Source organism: Ranitomeya imitator, chromosome 3 (genome assembly GCF_032444005.1).
Source record: "Ranitomeya imitator isolate aRanImi1 chromosome 3, aRanImi1.pri, whole genome shotgun sequence".
In the NCBI taxonomy this organism is placed as follows: Eukaryota; Metazoa; Chordata; class Amphibia; order Anura; family Dendrobatidae; genus Ranitomeya; species Ranitomeya imitator.
Window position 1 is genome coordinate 786,724,175 of NC_091284.1, and position 18,847 is coordinate 786,743,021.

An 18,847-nucleotide genomic window follows, 5' to 3' on the forward strand; every position below is an offset into this window, starting at 1 on the left:
GAAAAGGGGAGACACGAGAGGTGGATGGTAACAATTGCTTTAGTTATTCGGACCGGCCATAGTGTAAGGCTCAGGTGTTCATGTAAAGCTGCATGAACCAGTTACCTGCCTAAGTATGTAGCAGTACAGACACAGAGGGCTAATACTGCATAAAGTGTATGAGAACATGATGCGAGGAACCTTTTTTTTTTTTTTTATTATAAATAGGCCACACAGGGATCGTTAGGTTAATGCATTGAGGCGGTAGGCCAGTCTGAACAAATGAGTTTTTAGGGCACGCTTAAAACTGTGGGGATTGGGGATTAATCGTATTTACCTAGGTAGTGCATTCCAAAGAATCGGCGCAGCACGTGTAAAGTCTTGGAGACGGGAGTGGGAGGTTCTGATTATTGAGGATGCTAACCTGAGGTCATTAGCGGAGCGGAGGGCACGGGTAGGGTGGTAGACTGATACCAGGGAGGAGATGTAGGGTGGTGCTGAGCCATGGAGTGCTTTGTGGATGAATAATGGATTTTCCCAATGTGATGACTCAGGGCCTATGAATGGGTTACTTAAAGCTGCCCAGGTGGCCAATCACATCACTATATAGGTGCTCCTGGTGCTAGGTGTGGTCAGTGGCTCAGGATGGTCTGGTTAAGGCTGGTGGGGCTAGTGTGCTGTCTGATATGGCTGGTCTTGGACAGCAGCCATGGTCTGCAGGAGAAGCCACAGATACAATGTGGGGTGGAGGGTATGCAGATTGTTGTACCACTGAGTCTGAAGGGTGACCACAAGATGAAGATTTTAAGTAAGTTAAAAATATCCCATGTGGTGATTATTGGGTTATGATCAACTTCTGCTGACTCCCACAAGAACCTGCTCAGTCTGTGGTAGTCATGGGCAGTCTGGCTTTTTGGTGAGCTGGACCTCTTAGCTCTGCTCCCCAAAGCGTGAGCTCTTATTTAATGAACACATGTATGGTAGAATCAAAGCCTTTTCTAAGGAGAGTAGGTGGGATTCTGGTTTACTTGACCTTGGAGTTTGTTAATTTTATCCTCTCCCCTTCATGGAGAGCCACTCAGAGAATGCAAATGGCTCACTTGGGTGCTGGCTACCACTGATAACTGAAGGGAGCTGGCAGACTGACTTATTGGTTGTAAATGACCCATTACTAGGTGGACAGGTCTATATACATGTTCAGGATGAGGTGGTGGGGAGAGGACACTTCTCAAAATATCATAATTTATGCATTGGGGTCTTTCCCTGCTGGGCACAGTCATCAGTGATGCTGTCCTTCTGTGTTGACTTACTGGCCTGTGTACAAGAGTACTTGCAATACCTAGGTCCAGCGGCAATGTTGGTAGTCTGGTTTCTGGACCAGAGCCCTGTAGAACATCTTTCTGGTGTCAAGTATGTTTCTGGTTTAGTAGGTCTGAGAAGTCATTTGTGCCTGCTATGCACCAGGCTCTGGGGTGCTGGTAGGTTTTTTGACTACTTATGTGGGTGCTGGCCCTTGGTCCTGTGAATCCTCAATGGTATTTATCAATCTTATGCAGAAACTGAATTGTGGGGTTTTCTTCTGGACTACATGTAAGCATTTGTGACCAGATGGCCCGGAGCTGCACAACATAGCCTACTGGGTCACCTGTGTGCAAATCCTTTCTAGCAGTGCGTGGGGCAGTAGACAACATGGGCTCTCTCCTACGAAGGCTGAGTTTGTATCCGGCGAACATATTACTCAATGTACCCACGTTACTGGCACTGTGACGTGCTGATTCCACTCACTCGTGCCCTGTTTATTTTTCAGATAAAGATGGAAAAATGGAGCTTCTGAGAAATAATTCATCTTGCGGCATTTGGGTGAACAGGAGAAGTGACGGCTCTGTGATCATTGGGTCGTCTTATGATGGCTGCTACATCTCTCCAACAGTAAGTGTATAAAGTTTCTCTGGCCTCATGCAGCCATCATGGGACCCAAAGTGTCTTCAGTCTCATATGGAACCAGAAAATCAAAACTGGGACTTGGCAAAGCCAGGCTATAGGGAGAACATTACCTACAGCGTTATTAGATGGACTTGCTTGAGGCTATTTGCACTGAGCTTCCCTCAATGTTTGACTTGGTAGTAACTTGCATAAGATGTGACTTCAATAATTTTTTATCTTTTTTTCCTTGCCACTTTAGTACACGGATTACGTATTAACCCTTGGATTCACCTCAAGAAATGGTAATGAAAAGAAAGTCACTGTGAGGGAGAAGGTGTCGTGCCCGGCGAGAACCTGTGAGTGTTATACAATTTGCACCAATGTCTGTTCATCTGGAAAAGCTAGCATGTAAGGGTCTCTTAAATGATGGGCACATTTGGGGATAAATATCTAAAATGAAATATTTTTGAGTTTAATATCCTTTTTGCTATATTAACCTATAATTTTGGCATTTACACTGGTTTCCCTGCACACTACTGCCTGGAATGAGGTACTGGAGACTTGGCGAGTTTGTATAGGCCGAACACTCCTATATATATATTTTTTTTTTTTTTTTTTTTTTTTCTTCTGCTTGGTGGTTTATGATCATCAGTGTTCAGGATATGAATAAGCACAACGTGTAGTTATTACACTATACCCCATCTGCAGTAGCTGCCACCTCCTTCTCCCTGCACAACAACCTCAACAGAACACTCCTAGGAGACTCTTGTGAGATGGCTCCTAGATCCTGTCTATTGCCTTCAAGTGACTGATGTACAGAAATTCTCTGCTATTAACTGACGTTTGGGCAAGATGGCCGTCCTCTCTATCGTAGACCAAGAATAAATTATGTTCTCTGATCGGGAAATATTAGACTGCTTTAAATTGTTAACCATGCATCTCCTAAAACATCATTCAGTGACCCATGCCATCCTCACTTGGTTGAAGCCCTCTTGATTTTGAAACCTGTTATGGGAGGGGTTGGCAATTTTCTGGGGGGGGGGCACATGAGACCACGACTGTTGTGGAGTGCTGAGCCAAATGGCTGAAACTGATTCTGGTTAATATGAGCATATTAATTAGAATTTTTATGAATTCATCACTTTAATATTGAGCAGAAATAAGTATGCTGACGCCCCCATATGGCCTCCTATGTACATGTAAACATCCCATACACATGTGGGGAAAGAATACCATGTACTCGCCTCGCTCCCATTCCTCTGCTCCTGTCCTACAGTGCCCAGCTAATGAGATGTCATCACATCTGCTGTCCCAAACGCTGATTGGTAAGTGCAGGTGGCCCTGTCCTCCACCAATGTATTCACCACTTTCTGTGTTCAGAGGTGGTGGACAAGTGCATGGTGTGACCATGGACGACTGTTTTAGCTCTAGGGCCACACTTTGCCCAGACCTGTTATAGTGTCCGGCAGTTACACCTGTGGAAGTAGACATGTGACTTCTGTAGGTCATAGGATTCCTCTAATTTCTTGGAGTATTGTTTCAGTGCCACACAACTAGTTATATGAAAGTCTTGTGAGTTGACAAACAAGACTGAAAGCAACTACAACCCCTCAATTCTGTAGTGTGTGTGATACGAACCATCTTGGCATAACTTCACGTCACCTTGACCTTCCACATGCTAATACAGTGTGCATGTAGCTCTTGTCCAGTCCAGGAACAAACTTACATGGCCCATTCATTACTATAATAAAGTGTTTTGAATTGCTATGCAAATGAAATGAGGCTGAAGGACTGGTGGCTCTAAAGCCTTTGTCACTCCAGCTCTCTTCCCTCACCCAGCACTACCTCCTCCTACTTGACTGAACATCTATACTGTGACTTCAGGCAAAGGAGGCATCAGTCAAGCAATAGGAGGCAGAGCTGAGGTGACTAAGCCTTTAGATCTTCCATAGCTCTGCAGGCTTGTATGAATATCAAATTAAAAACGGATTTCCCATTAATGGAGGACTGGTCATGTAAAGGTATTGCTGGACATGGCTTTTTTTTTAAAGGGCAGCAAGTGCATATTAAAAGTTTAAGATGAATGAAATCCTGCTGACAAATTCCCTTAAGCAAAAAAAAATACTCACGTTCTGTTCTAAATCTTCTTGGCAGACGACGACTCTCCAATGCCGGACCAGTGTGATTCTGTCATAAGACCTAACCGGCTGAGCTGTAAAAGTTCCCAGGTATCTTGTGCCGATATGGGTTGCTGCTATGACCCCTCCGATAGGAATACTCCATGTTATTATGGCAACAAAGGTGAGATTTCTATTTTAATGACTGAAGCTAAGCTGTAGCTGCATAAATGTTTTTGATATTAACATAGAGACTTCTCAATCTGTCTGTTATTCTAAGGCTTACTGCATTGAAGGTGGAGTGCCCTGTCAGGGCAAGGGGGTACTCGGTACCGGGTCCGGTCGGCTCAAAGGGGGATGTCACGGCAGCGACCTGGGACGTCCGTGTAAAAGGGAAAGGTCTTTAAAGGGATAAAGTTTGTTTGTGTTTAGTGTTGAGCATTCCGATACTTCAAATATCAGGTATCGGCTGATATTCGCTGTATCAGATTTCCGATACTTAAGACATCAATACCAGAATTGGAAGTTCCCATAGTGTAATGATGCATTATAATGGAGTGTGGGTGGGCGGAGACTGCATCCGTGTGTGCAGGCAGGGTCTGGGTCTGTGCGGGCCTGCCAGGGGTCTGTACAGGCCTCGTGGGGGGGGCTGCAACGAGTACACTCATCACTAGAACCAGGGCCAGACTGGCCATCGGGCAGAAGGGCCGGTGCCAGTCGTGGGCCGCTCAATTCTCCGACTCACCCCCTACCTCCCCCTACCAACCCCCCCCCCCCCCCCCCCCCGCCATCACATTCAACTATACCGGCATCTATGACGCTGGCACAGTTGAATGCAATGATGGGAGGAGAGAGCGTCTACAGATGCTCGCTCTGCCTCTGACACTGCGGGTGCGCGATGACTTAATATCATCGCGCACCTGCTGTTTCCCGGGCAGACTGCAGCTGCTGAGACAAGAATCAATGCGGGGCACGAGGAAAGGTGTGTGGGTGTTTTTTGTTTTTTTTTTTTTGTTTTTTTTTTTTCCCCCAGTCCAGCAAAAAAAAAAACATTCTTGGGGGGGGGGGGGGGGGGGGGTAGGGAGAGGAGGAGGTGTGGGCTGTGCTATATATTATCTTCTATGGGGAGGCCATGTTATGTACTACGTGGCTGTGGTATATACTGTTGTGGTGGTATATTATATTCTATGGAGGAGGTTGGGTTATATACTATTATGGGGAGGTGGGCTGTATTATATTCTATGGGGTTACTTTATACTCTGTAGGGTGGTGGCTATATTATACTATATGTGGGCTGCATTATACTGTATCAAGGACTATGGGGAATACGTTATACTATAGGAAGTACTATGGGAAGTGAATTGTACTACATGGATGACTATGGCAGTGTATTCTACTATATGGAGCACTATGAGGAGTGTATTATACTATGTGGAGGACTGAGCAGTGTATTTTAATATATGGAGGACTGTATTTTACTAAACAAGTAAAATGCTGCATATTCAGATTGTTTTCGCCAGAACAAAAATCATTGTTCTCAGCAACACATTGCCGCTGTAAACTGTAGATGTGCTGCTAACATGATACTGTATGGTGATCTATTAGTGATCGTTCTGTCCCATAATTCTTTCTCAGACGGTGGAAAGAGGCCGGGAAACAAGTGTTAAACAACTTCAGTATTGTCGATCAAACTCATTTAGCGGCCTGAGATCAGCGCTTGTAAATACAACCGAAATGCTTTTGTGTGATGTGCAATGTTAGCATTTGGGGCCCCATTTTAAACTTTGCCTAGGGCCCCACTTTGCCTAAAACCGGCCCTGCCTACAAGTGTACAAAGATATTATACAGTCACCATGTGACAAATGGGCCTGTGTAACTTCAAATGCCAGGGCTGAATTTTTGTCCCAGTCCGGCCCTGACTAGAACTGACAAGTGTATTTATCGCACTCCTTACCCGTGGAACCTGTGATATAAGGCATGACTAAAGTTGCGCAGAATTCTTAATGTCGTCTAACGTAGGTAGCGATGGATGAAGCTTCCTGGTGGCTTGAGCTTTGTTTCTCGTAATTTATTACTTTAAAGTGACTATCATTAGTAGCTCTGCCGATGACCTAATCTAATATGTTCCTGTAATGCATCGTTGCCCTCAGTGACTGCCCAATGCACACCAGATGGCCTCTTCTCTGTTGCCATTCCGAAGACCTTGACCAAGCCAGAACTTGACCTGTCCTCCACCCATCTGCTGGAAAGTAGCCGAGCCGAATGTAATCCAATAGAAAGAAATGACTTCTTCCTGCTCTACCAGTTCCCAGTTTCTTCTTGTGGAACCACATTAAAGGTACAGTATTGAATGGCATCTGTGCAATGAAACATGGCTCCATATATTCTCCCAACTTCTCCACCAAAGCATGCCATGCCGAAAACTAGTACTATGCAGAAGTAAAACCAAGGCAATGGGCCGGTATGATTTTAATGAAAAATTGGCAGTGTTATATCCCATCCTTACTATGTTATAATTTGATTTTAATATCGATAGATATTAAAAATATAAATGTTTTTAATCAAAACCATGACTTCATACAAATCTCTTGTAAAGGAGGCAAACTACATCTGGATTCTAATGTAGGGGTAATGGTGTGCACTCGAGTCTGGGACACGGAGGTGCTGGTAAAACGGACCGTGTGGTCCAGGTCAGTCAAATATAGAAATATACCACACACTCAATTCAGGTATGTTGCAAAAAAAGGGAAGGTTTTGTGCCAAATTTATTCAAATATAGAATACAAAAAATTGCCACATTGAAAACAATAGAGAGAACCCAACGTTTCGACCCTCCCGGGTCTTATTCATGGGGTTGCTAGGAAAGTAGAAAAACAACAGTACAAACAATTTGTCTGAAAAACAGTAACATTATATACATAGGTGACAAAATGAAAATGAAAATAAAAAATAGCGCAAGTTAACAAAAGCAAAATAACAAAATAACACCAAAAGAAATATAAAAGATATAAAGAAACAGGCAGCCAGAGATCATGTGGGACTGGCAATAGGAAGCGACGGGAATCAGCATCTTTAGAAATGTTGAATAAGGTGAGATATACACATATTAAAGTAATAGTCATTTAAGTTACCTCAGATTCTTGTTATAGCTATATACAACAGTGGCAGTAGTAGAGGCAAACTAAGCGATCCCTTCCAGGTAAGACCTGTCATTATGATAGGTCTTACCAGGGATCGCTTAGTTTGCCTCTACTACTGCCACTGTTTTATATAGCTATAACAAGAATCTGAGGTAAATTAAATGACTATTACTTTAATATGTGTATATCTCACCTTATTCAACATTTCTAAAGATGCTGATTCCTGTCGCTTCCTATTGCCAGTCCCACATGATCTCTGGCTGCCTGTTTCTTTATATCTTTTATATTTCTTTTGGTGTTGTTTTGTTGTTTTGCTTTTGTTAACTTGCGCTATTTATTTTCATTTTGTCACCTATGTATATAATGTTACTGTTTTTCAGACAAATTGTTTATACTGTTGTTTTTCTACTTTCCTAGCAACCCCATGAATAAGACCCGGGAGGGTCGAAACGTTGGGTTCTCTCTATCGTTTTCAATGTGGCAATTTTTTGTATTCTATATTTGAATAAATTTGGCACAAAACCTTCCCTTTTTTTGCAACATACCTGAATTGAGTGTGCGGTATATTTCTATACATCTGGATTCTGGCATTTCCATACTTTGAAACACAACTGCTGTAGCTGATTTGTCCCTTTTCTACTAAATGAAGATGTCCTCCAATCTTCATTACCAGACTAACAGGGTGCATGCTCTAATCCGTGACACCCTGTTCTTCTGGGGAATAATGACTATAATGTCTAAACGTCATGGGACCACTGCAGCCAAACGGCTGTTGGCAGTTACACTACAGCCAGTGATCATCTGTCGCTATCACTTGGATGTACAGCGTATCTATCTTGAATGAAAATCAAAAGGCATTTCCCATCCCATAGTGGTATGATCTGACCATGAAGACCCTCACAATCCTGAGTGAATACTGTTGCACCAGGGCTTGTGTCCCCCTTTATCAATCCATGTTGGCATATTCTTCTGTAGCAATACCGTTCACATGTGAGGGTTTCAGAAGATCTAGCTCCTACTGGGCTGAAGACTTTCATGTGTGGGACTTTCTATATTTAATGTGAAATGGTGATATAACAGTAATTGCTACATCTACCTCCTAGGTGACTGGAGACCATGTAGTGTATGAGAATGAACTGGTGGCTACCCGAACCCCACTGACATGGAACAGAGTATCTATCACTAGAGAGACAACCTTCAGGTAATGGGACAAATGCAGCAAAGCAGCCAAATTTGGCCGAGAACCTGTCATGTCTACATTGTGGTTTTTCTCTACATCTACTAAAGCCTCTTTTTCTCTTGTTCAGGTTATTGGTTCGCTGTCACTATGCAGTCAGTGGCTTCAAACCATTAAAAGTGGAGGTAGTGACTCTACCACCCCCACCACCAGTGTCCAGTGAAGGACCACTCAGTTTTGACCTGAGGATCAGCCTAGGTAAGACATTTTGTGGCTCTGTCTGAATCTTTGAGCAAAATACACCAACCCAGTGACTAAGGTTCTTGTGGTTTATATTAAGTTTGTTAAACTGCTTTGTGGCGGGACAGGCTGGAGCTCTAGCATGTAAAGAAATATCAACTAAACACAGTTTGTAACTTAGACCAACCGAATAAATTGCTAATAAGCTTACAATTTTACTCAGTGAACTTGAGCAGAAAAAACATGCACTGCAATAATGAACATGGGTTAAACCGAACACGTGAATATAGGTTATCAAAACAGAGACCAGGCAAAGGTCTTCTGACCTGTCAGGAAAGCCCATACTAGAGATGGTATGAGGGAGCCACAATTGTGCTGTGGAAGGATCTAAAGTACGGTTGGTCAGTTAAAATAAAGAACAGAGTTTCCCAAATTCCAGTCATCACTACCCCAACATGTGTTCAAGATTTCCTTAATTTAATCACCTTCAGAATACAAAGGCGTCGAACAGCTACTCAGTTCTCACCTGTGCGATGCTAAGGAAATACTGGGAACATTGTGTGTTGGTGGGGAAGTGAGGCTGGGCTTTTGGGGAAACTCTTTGTGGTACAGGGTAACAAGTCATCAGATAGATGGTAGATTAAAAGTGGGCTATGTAGTGATGTATATCTATGACAGTAGAGACTCCTGGGAGATTCACCCACCTGGATGCATCTTTCATTGCCTTGGATAAATGTTTGGGTGCATGGGGAGGGCAAGAGCCAGTTGTTGTGGGCCAGAACTGAGTTTTATTTGCCCTGAAACTCCTCTTCTAAACAGGAATCAGATTATTTGACATGCTTTCTCTACTCGTAGTGTGGGAGTCCTTGTTGCCTCCCCATCCATGGGACCAGTTACACAAGACAACACTTTAGGTCAGGTTTAACCAGTTCAGCTTTCTTTTTTTTTTTTTTTTTGGAGAATTTTAAGTCGTCGTGTCAGTGAGCTCAGTTCAGCTTGCTGTACACCAAATCCCATCCAGACATTCCCTTGGCACACTGGATAATAAGTCTGACTCTGTTCTGCCAACCTGCCCCAACAGTTCCTGTTGGTACCAGGGACCTACTGTCCGGCATAACTGCTTCCCTTTTGAGACCCAGACAACATCTTCCCCCACAGAGGAGACAGATATGGCACTCAATGCTTCTTCTGGGCCCAAGACTGCTCCATCCTTGCAAATCTTAAGATGTGTCCTCATACTGTCTGGAGACTTGCACTGACAGGACATTCGCCTCTGTTGCATCCACGATCTTGTAACCTGTCTAACGCTGTCACGATCTAGCACTTTGCACTTGACTCCCAACCTGACTCCACACTCACTAAAGCAGAAGGTCCTTCCTTTAACTAATCTAGCCCCTCCCAAACAGTGGGTTAATCCCAAGCTGTTAACTGTCTACTTTCCTGTGGGGTGCAAACTATATCACTAGTCTTTGTAATGGTTTCCCTAGTGGACAGACCTCCCCCACCCAATCCCTAGGAACAGTCTTGGAGCAGAGCCTCCAGGAGAACAAGACACAAGCGGGCCATATGGATAAAATGAAACTCTCTATCAAACATATTGTAACACATACTGTAGAATGTATAAGGGGGTAGATGAAGACGTCATGTTAGGAGTTACTTTTTTGCTTTTATCTTAGTTACAAACTTGAAAATTGTACTAGATTGTTGTGGCGTATGGTGGCCACTTCAGGTTCCTTTCAGACTCCATCACCCCTGGAAGGCTCCCTACCTTGTCTGTGCTTGTTCTCGCACTCAGTGGCCTCCTTTCCTTTAGTGTCAGTAGCATTTATTCAGATTCTCTATCCCCAGGATCTGGTCTCTGGGTGCAGATATAGCACACTTAACCGTTCAGTCTATTTGGGTTGCTGACTTTGAAAGATGCCTCAAGCTTGGGTTTTCTCAGTCCTTTTGTAATGGGGCGAACACCAACCTATCTTCAACCCTCTTACAAGCTGTCTTCAGATCTCTATTGGAACCAGATATTGCAAATAATCTCTAGGTCTTTAGGGATGTTTCAACACAGGGTTAATACTTTGATTTCTGGTTTTAGTCCTCATTGTTAAAATTTATATATTTTTTTTTTTTTGCACTGTGGCACGCTAGTATTTGACCAAAAACTTTCTTTCTCTTCCAGATTCCACATATGCAGAGTATTATACAGATGCCGACTATCCAGTGATTAAAGTACTGAGGGATCCAGTCTTTGTGGATGTTAGAATCCTGCACAAAACTGACCCAAATCTCGTCCTTGTTCTACACCAGTGCTGGGCCACACCATCCCCTGACCCTATGAATGCCATCCAGTGGCCAATACTTGTTAATGGGTAAGTAAACCTAGGCAGGGTTCTTCAGAAACTCTGCCACCCACCTCATGAATAATTGAACAGATGTTATATTTTTTTTAATCAAAGGTTCTATTAAGTTAGTCTGCTAAACTTCCAGTGTTCATAAAATCACTCCAGGGGACTGAGAAACTATTGGTCTAAATAAAAATCAGCACAAATTTAAAAAATAAAAATTTCTAGACCAAGTACAAATGCCAGAATTGCGCCCTATTGGTCGATCTCTTAGAAAAAAAAAAAATGTAAGTCAAGTCTGCCATACACGACCAACATGGCTGTGCTGTTAAAGACAGATGTAATGTCATAAAGTGTTATGTGCAATCATGCCCACTTTTCTTTCTATAAATCTTTGCTTTAAAAAGGAAATTTTTTTGTTTACGAAAAATAAACTTAACAATTTAATGTACTTTCCTGTGCTCCACATCTGATATACTGTGTATATATTATATAATTTTAGGTTTCTGTCCCTCTTGGGCTGCACCATCTAATGTCCGGCCATTGGTTTCTTTGCAGGTGTCCATTTAGTGGTGATAACTACAAGTCTGAGCTGATTCCTGTCGTCCCAAGCTCTTCTGTAGCTTTCCCTAATCATTTCTCCAGGTTTGATGTGAAGACTTTTACCTTTGTGGCAGTGACCACCCAGGAACCTCTTGCAGGGCAGGTATAAACTAACGATTGGTCTACTACCCTAAATCTTGCCCAAATTAGGCAAAACTGGCTTCGTCTTTGTTAAAGCCAAATATTTTGGCTTTGTGTTGGAGCAAGTCTCAGGCTCCTGTGGGTGTTTGATGAAGCTTCTAACTTCTATTCTAGGTGTATTTCCACTGCAGCGTTTCTGCTTGTGTCCCCGGGCCAAATGATGACTGTGCCACCAGGTGTTCTAGACGTAAGTGGAAAGCTGCCACATCTGCCCATCAGCTGGGGTTTATTCAGTCGCCATGACAGCACAACGAGAGAGGGGATCCGCCCTTCAGGGACAGGAAACCTACAGACATAAAAAGGGCGGCACCTCTCTCCCACGTCAGTTTGGTTTCCTGTCCCTGACAGCGGAACCTCTTGCAGACAGGCCCTGACAAGAGGGTCGAAATAAGAAAATTCCCCACTCCTGGCGGCCCGGTACAGGTAGCGGGGGTCCCCTACCTCGGCCCGTCCAGGAGGCAGGAAGCACCACACGGCAGGGGCACTGCGCGGTGTAGGTGTCAGCAGGAGGAAGCAGCCTCTGACTTAAGGCTAGCTTCTCGGGTGTCCGCAGCGCAGAGGTACCTATGAAGAGGTGCTTGGCTACTTGGGGTCCCGGGAGTCACGCTGGTCCGAGCGGGGATGCGGCATTGGTCCGGAGAGGGGTCTGCTGGCGTCCTGGTCCGCGTGTCGGCTTGGCGCCGCCGCCGCGTCCTGAAGGGGGCGGGTCCGGATGACGCGGCGAGCGGCGCGGCCGGATGACGCGGCTGGGCATGCGCGGTAGCGTCATCTCCGGCTAATGGCGGCGCCCAGCTGCGGGAACGGTCGGGGCTTTAGGGAAGGGTAGCGCAGCACAGCGGCGGACGATTATTGACCACCTGGGATTCCCTGCTGGCCCCCATCCGGGGGCGGTACCTTGGGGGTATTTAATGCGGCAAGCTGAGTTGATCAGAGTTCCTCACCCATTCCATAATGGAGTCGCCAGAAGGAACTATCAGCCCGCAGCAGCAGCAGGAGCCGCAGCAGCAGCCAGATAAGCCTCGTAGAAGCTCCCAGCGTCGGTCTAGTGGCAGTAGCCGCGCTGGTGGAGCTAAGGAGGCACGGATCTCTGTTCCAAAATCCTCAGCCCGTAAAGATTTGCCGGCTTCGAAGGATCCCCCATCTACGGTACCACTCATTACTGGACTGGGTAAGTGAGCTTCGTGAAAGTCCACTTAGTGATGGTTGTGTTCCCCTTGTCTTTTTCCTCTATCAGGGGAGGAAAAGTTTGTCCAAAGCCAAACATAGGCAGTGTGCCGAATGTGCAGAGCCACTTCCAGATGGACATTTGAGGAAGTTATGTAAAATGTGTATTCAACGTTTACTGGAGGAGGAGGCGCCTGATCTAACCTCTACAATAAGAGAGATGGTGAGACAGGAAATTAAAGGTGCAGAGAGATCCCGATCCCGGGGGACAGAAGCTAAAAGGTCATCCCCTTTATCTAAGGTAGATTCGGATTCGGGTGAGCTGAGCTCAGGGTCTCTTCCGTCCACTTCCTCCTCTGAGGATCAGGAGTCTGCTCGAGCCTGTTTGTCCCTAGAAAGGGTTAACCATCTGGTCAAAGCAGTAAACAACACAATGGGGATAGAAGATACCCAATCGGAATGTTCCATTCAGGATGTTATGTTCAGGGGTATTGAGCGGAAATCCCGGAGAGCCTTTCCAGTGATTGACAAGATCAAATCGCTAATCTCAAAAGAATGGAAGAAACCGGAAAGGAAGGGGTCGCTTCCGCCAGCCTTTAAAAGACGGTATCCCTTTGAAGAAACGGCTTCGTCCTCATGGGATAAAGTCCCGAAGTTGGATGCAGCAGTCGCTAAGGCATGCAAAAAGTCGTCTCTCCCCTTCGACGACTTGGGAAATTTGAAAGACCCATTAGATAGGAAAGCCGACATTTTCCTTAAAGGGGCTTGGGAAACTTCAGCGGGGTCTCTGAGGCCAGCCATTGCAGCCACTTGTACCGCTCGATCCTTGATGGTTTGGTTAGGTCACCTCGAAGATCAACTCAGAGATAAAGTCCCTAGGTCGGAGATATTGTCCTCTATGTCCACAATCCAGGATGCCGCAGCCTTCCTCTCAGATGCTTCAGCAGATTCGGTCAGGTTAGCCGCCAGGTCCTCGGCATTATCCAATGCAGCCAGGAGAGCACTATGGATAAAATGCTGGCCAGGGGACTTACAGGCTAGAACAAAATTATGTAGCATTCCTTGTGAAGGGGCTCACTTGTTCGGACCGGTCCTAGACGAGCTATTGGAAAAAGCAGGGGATAGTAAAAAACGCTTTCCCTTCCTTGGAAGACCCTTCTACAGACGGGACTATAATAGAGGATGGTCCAACCGCAGAAGGCCGTATAGAGACTCCAACAGAGAATCTACTAGATATGACAACAGCAGGAGAAGGGGTAGAGGTTTTATGTTTAACCCTTCACGAGAAGTTAAGAAACCACAATGACTGGCGGACCAGGTGGGGGGTAGGCTTTTGGCCTTCTACCCAGCCTGGGTACAGATTACAAACAACCCATGGATTCTAGGCATTGTGGAGAAAGGCCTAACCTTAGACTTCCACCATACTCCTCGGGACAAATTTATGTTAACACCTGTTCGTTCCTCCTCTACAGAGCAGTTGGCACTAGAGTCTGAGGTCCGGGAACTCCAACAGAAGAATGTTCTGGTCAGAGTCCCTGCAGGCGAAGAAGGTAGGGGGTTTTATTCCCCTCTGTTCCTGGTCAAAAAACCTGATGGTTCTTATCGCACCATTATTAATTTAAAAGGCCTGAATAATTTTCTGTTCATACCCTCCTTCAAAATGGAGTCGGTCAAGACGGCAATAAAGCTACTCTTTCACCACTGTTTTATGGTTGTCTTAGATCTCAAAGACGCCTATTATCATGTACCAATTCACATTGATCATCAGAGATTTCTTAGGGTGGCGGTCTCACTAGCTGGCACAGTAGAACACTTCCAATATCAGGCACTTCCGTTCGGAGTCGCAGTTGCACCCAGGGTGTTCACAAAAATCATGGTGGAGGTTATGGCACACTTGCATGAACAGGATATATTAATAGTCCCGTACCTGGATGATTTGCTAATTGTGGGTCATTCTGAGTCGCATTGCTCAGACCAACTACAGAAAGTTATGGATGCGTTACACAAATTGGGCTGGATGATCAATATCAAAAAATCACGGCTTCAACCCCTTAAAATACAAGAATTCCTAGGATATATTATTGACTCTAGTCAGCAGGAATGTCGCCTGCCGGACACAAAAGTTGCTAAGATTAAGCATTTGGTCACCAGGGCAATAAATAATCCCTTAATATCAGTCAGGTGTGCGATGTCAATCTTGGGCTCTCTTACGTCCTGCATCCCGGCAGTTCTCTGGGCACAGTTCCACACGAGGGCTTTACAGTGGGACGTGTTACACAATTCCTGTCGCCTAAATGCTCACCTCGACAGTAAATTCACACTTTCTGCGGAGACTGTACATTCACTTGATTGGTGGACTCACACTTCGAATTTACACAGGGGGGTCCCTTGGATAAATCACATATCTAGGGTGCTGACTACGGACGCTAGCCCCAAAGGGTGGGGGGCTCACTTAGGGGAGGATTGGGTTCAGGGACTATGGTCTCTGTCTGAACAGGACTCTTCCTCCAACATGAAAGAACTATTGGCAGTAAAACATGCCTTAAATAGATTCCTTGTACCCCTACAGGGTCGACACGTCAGGCTTTTGTCAGACAATCGGGTAACTGTGGCCTACATTAATCATCAAGGTGGCACGCGATCCAGTACATTGATGGAGGTCGCAAATCATATCTTTCAGGTGGCCGAAGTACATCTTCTCTCCCTGACGGCACTTCATATAAAAGGAAGTATCAACACCAAAGCCGACTATCTAAGCCGCAACATGCTCAGACAGGGGGAGTGGTCGTTAAATCCAGCCATTTTCAGTCAGATCATCCAGTTATGGGGTTGTCCGGAGATAGACCTTTTTGCCAACAGAGGGAACAAAAAATTACATCTATTCTGCTCCCTAAATCCAAAAGACAACCCATACGCTGTGGACGCTCTGCTGATATCTTGGCACTTCAGGCTCGCGTATGCTTTTCCCCCTCTAAATCTGATTCCCCTAGTCCTGAGGAAGATTCGGGAGGACAAGGCCCGGGTAATCTTGGTAGCTCCATTTTGGCCCAAGAGAGCTTGGTTTCCTTGGCTGAGAAAAATGTCTGTCTGCCAACCATGGGTTCTTCCAGAGCTACCAGATCTGCTCTCCCAGGGACCAATCCTCCATCCTCAAGTAGCCAACTTACACCTAGCGGCATGGAACTTGAGAGGTCCTTACTGAGGGGGAAAGGATTCTCTCAGAATCTGGTTAATACTCTCCTTAAAAGTAGAAAACCATCCACAACGGGCATTTATGTGAGAGTATGGAGAAAATTTTTATCTTTTTCAGGGGCTCAAATTGACCAAGAACCATGTATTAACCAGGTTCTTGAATTTTTACAAAAAGGCCTGGAAATGGGCTTGGCCACAAGTACTCTTAGAGTTCAGGTGTCAGCACTGGGAGCGTTATATAATCTTAATTTAGCCAGTAATCACTGGATTGCTAGATTCTTTAAAGCAGTCACCAGGTCTAGACCAATTATTAAGCAAAGGTTAGTCCCATGGGACCTGAATTTGGTACTCTCAGCCCTGACGCAAGCCCCATTCGAGCCCATTGATACTATTCCTGAGAAGATCCTGTCAATCAAAACAGCCCTGCTAGTTGCTCTCACATCTGCTAGGAGGGTTAGTGATCTGCAGGCACTCTCCAGACATCCACCATACATGCAAGTTAGGGAGGATAGGGTCATATTGAAACCCGATCCCCTATATCTGCCTAAAGTTGCGTCTAAATTTCACAGGGTTCAGGAGGTAGTCCTTCCCTCCTTTTGCTCCAATCCTACTAACGATAAAGAACGTAAATTCCATTGCTTAGATGTGAGGAGATGCCTCCTTAGATATATTACAGTTTCAAATTCCTGGAAAAAAGATAACTCTTTATTTGTAGCCTATCAAGGGGTAAGAAAAGGTCTTAGAGTATCTAAAAACACTCTAGCCAGATGGATTAGGGAGGCAATCTCTCTCGCTTATACCGCAGGTGGCAACGAAGTTCCAGATGGTATAAAGGCACACTCCACGCGAGCCATGGCATCTTCCTGGGCGGAGAGGTCAGAAGTGTCAATCGAAGACATATGTAAGGCGGCCACATGGTCTTCCCCTTCTACCTTTCTTAGACATTACAGATTAGATCTGGGTAGTTCCTCAGACCTTACGTTTGGGAGAAGAGTGCTAGAGGCTATTATCCCCCCCTAAAATCTTTCGTCTCTGAAAGTCTCTCGTTGTGCTGTCATGGCGACTGAATAAATACGTACGCTACTCACCTGGTAGCAGTGTTTTTTCAGGAGCCATGACAGCACCCTTAGATTCCCTACCCTATGTTTTGAATAATTCAACAACCTGTTAATCTTGAGTTAAAGTTTATGTTCACTTGCATAATAAAAAATATTTATGTGTATACTGCATCTGTGTTACTAACCAAGGTGGTCCTCTCATGCTCTGGAAACAACTGACGTGGGAGAGAGGTGCCGCCCTTTTTATGTCTGTAGGTTTCCTGTCCCTGAAGGGCGGATCCCCTCTCTCGTTGTGCTGTCATGGCTCCTGAAAAAACACTGCTACCAGGTGAGTAGCGTACGTATTTCTGTAGGAAGAGGGTGATTCCAGCTCCACAGTGCTGCATTGTAGCCCAGTCTATAATCAACTCTGTACCAAATATGCTCAGTGGTTCTCCCAGCCACCATGGGGGCAACAACTGCCTAGTTTTTTTTTTTTTAATAAAACACAATCCACCATTTCTCACATTTAAATATTTTTATGTACTGAATTTCCTACCCCAAGTGTTTAGCTATATGCCTGAAATTCAACAAAAAAAATCATGTCTGTGCCCATCAGTTCCCTATAACTTGCATTAGGGCCCCCCCAAAAAAAGATCCTCTTAAAATGGGACTTGTTTTTTAACTTGGTCTCTTCTCACAGGAAGACTAATGCTGTTCATATTGCCTATATCAAAACCTTACACTTTTGTCGTCGGAATCGCATAAGACTTGTCCAAAGCCTCCTGAGATGGTCATATGCTAGAGCAAGCTCATTATTAAATACTTTTACATCTACTGAAGATCAAACAAACTGTACTCCTTTCTTTTTCAGGTAAGAGATCAGCGAACATGCTAAGGCTTGAGAGTGAACCGGTCCTGGTATCATCCAATGTCCCGATCTACATTCGGTACGCTCCACCAGTGGCACAGGATGACCAGAAAGGTGAGTTGACGCCTTCTCAAGTAACGTCTTGGAGGAAGCAGTGATCCTAATAAGGTTTGCAGCACCCTGGGCAATTGAAATGGAGGTTCTGTGCCACTAATTCTCCACTAAACTGCCAGAGAACAGTGTATCTGAGCACAAGTAGAGATGTTCTGAATATAGCCGAGTAAAGGCGCCTCCATTGTCTCAGATATGGATGTTGGCTTGGGGGTGGGCACTCTTCCTAAGGGGCCACATGATTGACTCAATTGTGCTCATCTTATCAATTAATGAGCAAAATGAAGTCTAAACTGCTGTTAGTTCTAATAGATGTTACCATAGGACTTAACAGGTATTCTTACCTGTAGCGGCTAATTAAAAATGTACTATCTATATATTTTTTTTTTTGTTAGCAACAGCTCACAAGTGTCCCAGAAGCCCTCTGAACAGTATTGTCTCCATACAGCCCCCTTTCACAACATTGTCCCCACATGGCTCACCACAGTATGATGCCCATTCGCAGTATATCCCCCACAGACATCCACTGGATGTCCTTAACACAGTATGTTGCCAAAGAGCCCACAACAGTGTCCTCCACAGCACCTTTGCATGTAATCACATCCCTCCCACAGTTTTAGGATATGCACACATCAGGATTTCTGGCAGAAAGTTTCCTGACAAAAACCAGACATTTCTGCCAGAAGTCCACATGCATCCTTTTTTTTTTTTTTTATGCGCTTTTTTTTTCCCCAATGCATAGAATAGCGGAAAAAACACAATTAATGAACATGCTGCTTTTTACTGTTTTTTTTTTTTTTTGTGGGGGAAAAAAAG

At 44.7% G+C, this 18,847-nt stretch overlaps 1 protein-coding gene across 1 annotated transcript in view; it reads left to right on the forward strand.

Moving 5' to 3' along the window:
• The first annotated feature begins 624 nt into the window (after window positions 1-624).
• The window catches only part of LOC138671769 (zona pellucida sperm-binding protein 4-like), a 119,717-nt gene continuing 101,494 nt past the window's right edge, over window positions 625-18,847 (forward strand). Inside the window, exons 1-11 of the mRNA XM_069759916.1 lie at window positions 625-787; window positions 1,787-1,908; window positions 2,162-2,258; window positions 4,057-4,203; window positions 6,170-6,357; window positions 8,263-8,360; window positions 8,467-8,594; window positions 10,750-10,939; window positions 11,471-11,618; window positions 11,771-11,843; window positions 17,924-18,034. Of these exons, the coding sequence (XP_069616017.1) occupies window positions 625-787; window positions 1,787-1,908; window positions 2,162-2,258; window positions 4,057-4,203; window positions 6,170-6,357; window positions 8,263-8,360; window positions 8,467-8,594; window positions 10,750-10,939; window positions 11,471-11,618; window positions 11,771-11,843; window positions 17,924-18,034 (1,465 nt within the window). The remainder of the gene's footprint in view (window positions 788-1,786; window positions 1,909-2,161; window positions 2,259-4,056; window positions 4,204-6,169; window positions 6,358-8,262; window positions 8,361-8,466; window positions 8,595-10,749; window positions 10,940-11,470; window positions 11,619-11,770; window positions 11,844-17,923; window positions 18,035-18,847) is intronic.